Source organism: Aplysia californica, unplaced genomic scaffold (genome assembly GCF_000002075.1).
Source record: "Aplysia californica isolate F4 #8 unplaced genomic scaffold, AplCal3.0 scaffold00323, whole genome shotgun sequence".
Lineage (NCBI taxonomy): Eukaryota > Metazoa > Mollusca > Gastropoda > Aplysiida > Aplysiidae > Aplysia > Aplysia californica.
Window position 1 is genome coordinate 745616 of NW_004797593.1, and position 2011 is coordinate 747626.

General features: G+C 40.5%; 1 protein-coding gene across 1 annotated transcript in view; it reads left to right on the top strand.

Annotated features, from left to right (window-relative positions):
- Positions 1-655: 655 nt before the first annotated feature.
- LOC101850490 overlaps positions 656-2011 on the top strand; it is a gene marked incomplete in the record, with an annotated part of 69961 nt that continues 68605 nt past the window's right edge. Inside the window, 1 exon segment of the mRNA XM_013084867.2 lies at positions 656-965. Within this exon segment, the coding sequence (XP_012940321.1) occupies positions 963-965 (3 nt within the window).

Consider the following 2011-nt stretch of genomic DNA (forward strand, 5'->3'; position numbering starts at 1 on the left):
AAAAAAAAAAACCAACAACAAAAAAGCAAACAACATAATAATATAGATGTATAAACAAAAACTTTATCTACATCCTCCCTTTCGCAATATCTGTTGGCTATAATTTACGTACTACTCTAACACGACCATGAGTTGTAGGCCTACAGGGATCTCCGGAAAACAAACGTCAATTGAGACTAATTAACGAATCGAATGTGATCTTTAAATTGCCGAAAATTGAACTATTATTTCTCATATTGAGCTGAGTTTTCGGTCAGGATAAAAACAACATAGGCAGGATCTATCAACAAGAAGTATTACTAGATTCTATTATTTGTAGGCAAACACGATCAGAAGTGGGCGGCAACTTTTGATGTTTCCATGTTTAGCGCTTACTTTTCGATTCTCACTGGTAAAAATGTATGTGATTAAGAGTAGAAAATCAGTTCAAAAATATTTGAAGGAGAATTTCTTATATTCCTATGGATTTTGTTTTATGCAAAAATGGCATGACTTTTACCAGTTTCTAGGCTCTAAATTACCGTCACCTAATCAAAATAGCCGAAGTCGGATTGTTTTCGGGTTATGATATACCACAATAAGTCTGCCTCAATAAAAATCTGGGGGTATCAACTTTACGAATGGGGAAAACTGGTGGAACAGGTTTTTCAACAGGTTCAATGAAAAGCGCTGCTACTATGAATAACCGACTGTGTGGTCTATTTCGGTACTCATGCTGGGGTATTTTCTTCTTCTACCCTTCTGTGTTAGGGCTTGGTTTCTTACAGCGGTGTGGCCCTTCCTGTTTAGGGTGTCGTGTGTTTAGTCCTGGCACCGACGTTGGGATTACAAGAAAATATTCTGGCACTGGGATTTGGCATCCTTTCCTCGGGAGCATTCTTTCGTGAGCACACCATTTCAACTCAAAGGAAGGGGATTTCCTTTGGAAGTTACCCTGGATGTGTCACCCGTATTTCGTATAAATGGTAAGAAAGTTTGAAACAGGCCTAATGACCCAACCTCTGCCCAGACTATAGCTCCATTTACTGCCCAGTGGAGATTAGGCCTAGCAGTAGTTAGGCTATAGAATCTCTTCTGATTTTGATGTTGTCGCGTCGCTTCTTCCAGCTCTCTCTGGCCTTTAATTGTCTGAGTAGGTACACGTAGATATGCGTCTATTCTTTTTTTACCACTGTATTTTATTATGAATTCCTTTACTGTAGCTGAAAGGATATAAGGAATACTTCACTCATTGATTTCAAATGAAAAACGACCATTGACATAGAATCTGCTTTTATGGCTATCAGAGACTGCTCTCGTGTACAGTGTATTCTTTCTCCTGTACATTGTAAAGCACACCCTAAGGACACTCAAGTAAGGTTGTAAAATTAGTTTTAAACATTTACGTTTGAGGTACCCTTCTCGGCGATTGTTAAGATTCCCGCGTTTAATTCCAATTTGCGTTTTTCATAGCCTCAGGCATGTTTCGCTTTTATAAAATTAGCCCCTGACCCTGACCCCAACCCCAACCCTAACCCTAACCCTAGCCCTAACCCTGACTCTAACCCTAACCCTTACCCCAACCCTTACACTTACCGTTCCCTAACCCTGAAAAAATGCAAATCGGAGTTAAACGCAGGAATCTTAACAATTGCCCCCTTCTCTGCTACAGTCAACTCGGTGACAATAACGTCCTTTGTTATATGAATAGAACGGCTGCATCAATGGTAACTTGTCACAATAGTTGACCACATCAATACACATGATTCTTTGCCATGGTGATGACAATGACAAGCGTTATAGAACAGCTATCTAGGGAGAAAAATGTAGACTAAATCGCATTCAGCGGACATGCACATTGTGAAAAACGCACAAATACACTCAGTGTGTGGATACAGGGGAACTTGAGTTCTGCTGAGGGCCGGCACTTACCATGACAAGGTCCACTGAGCAAACTATTCAAGAGTTAGGGTTAGGGTGTAGGGTTAGGGTTAGGACCCCACTCAATATCCCCTTTGTGTGTTGTTGGTCG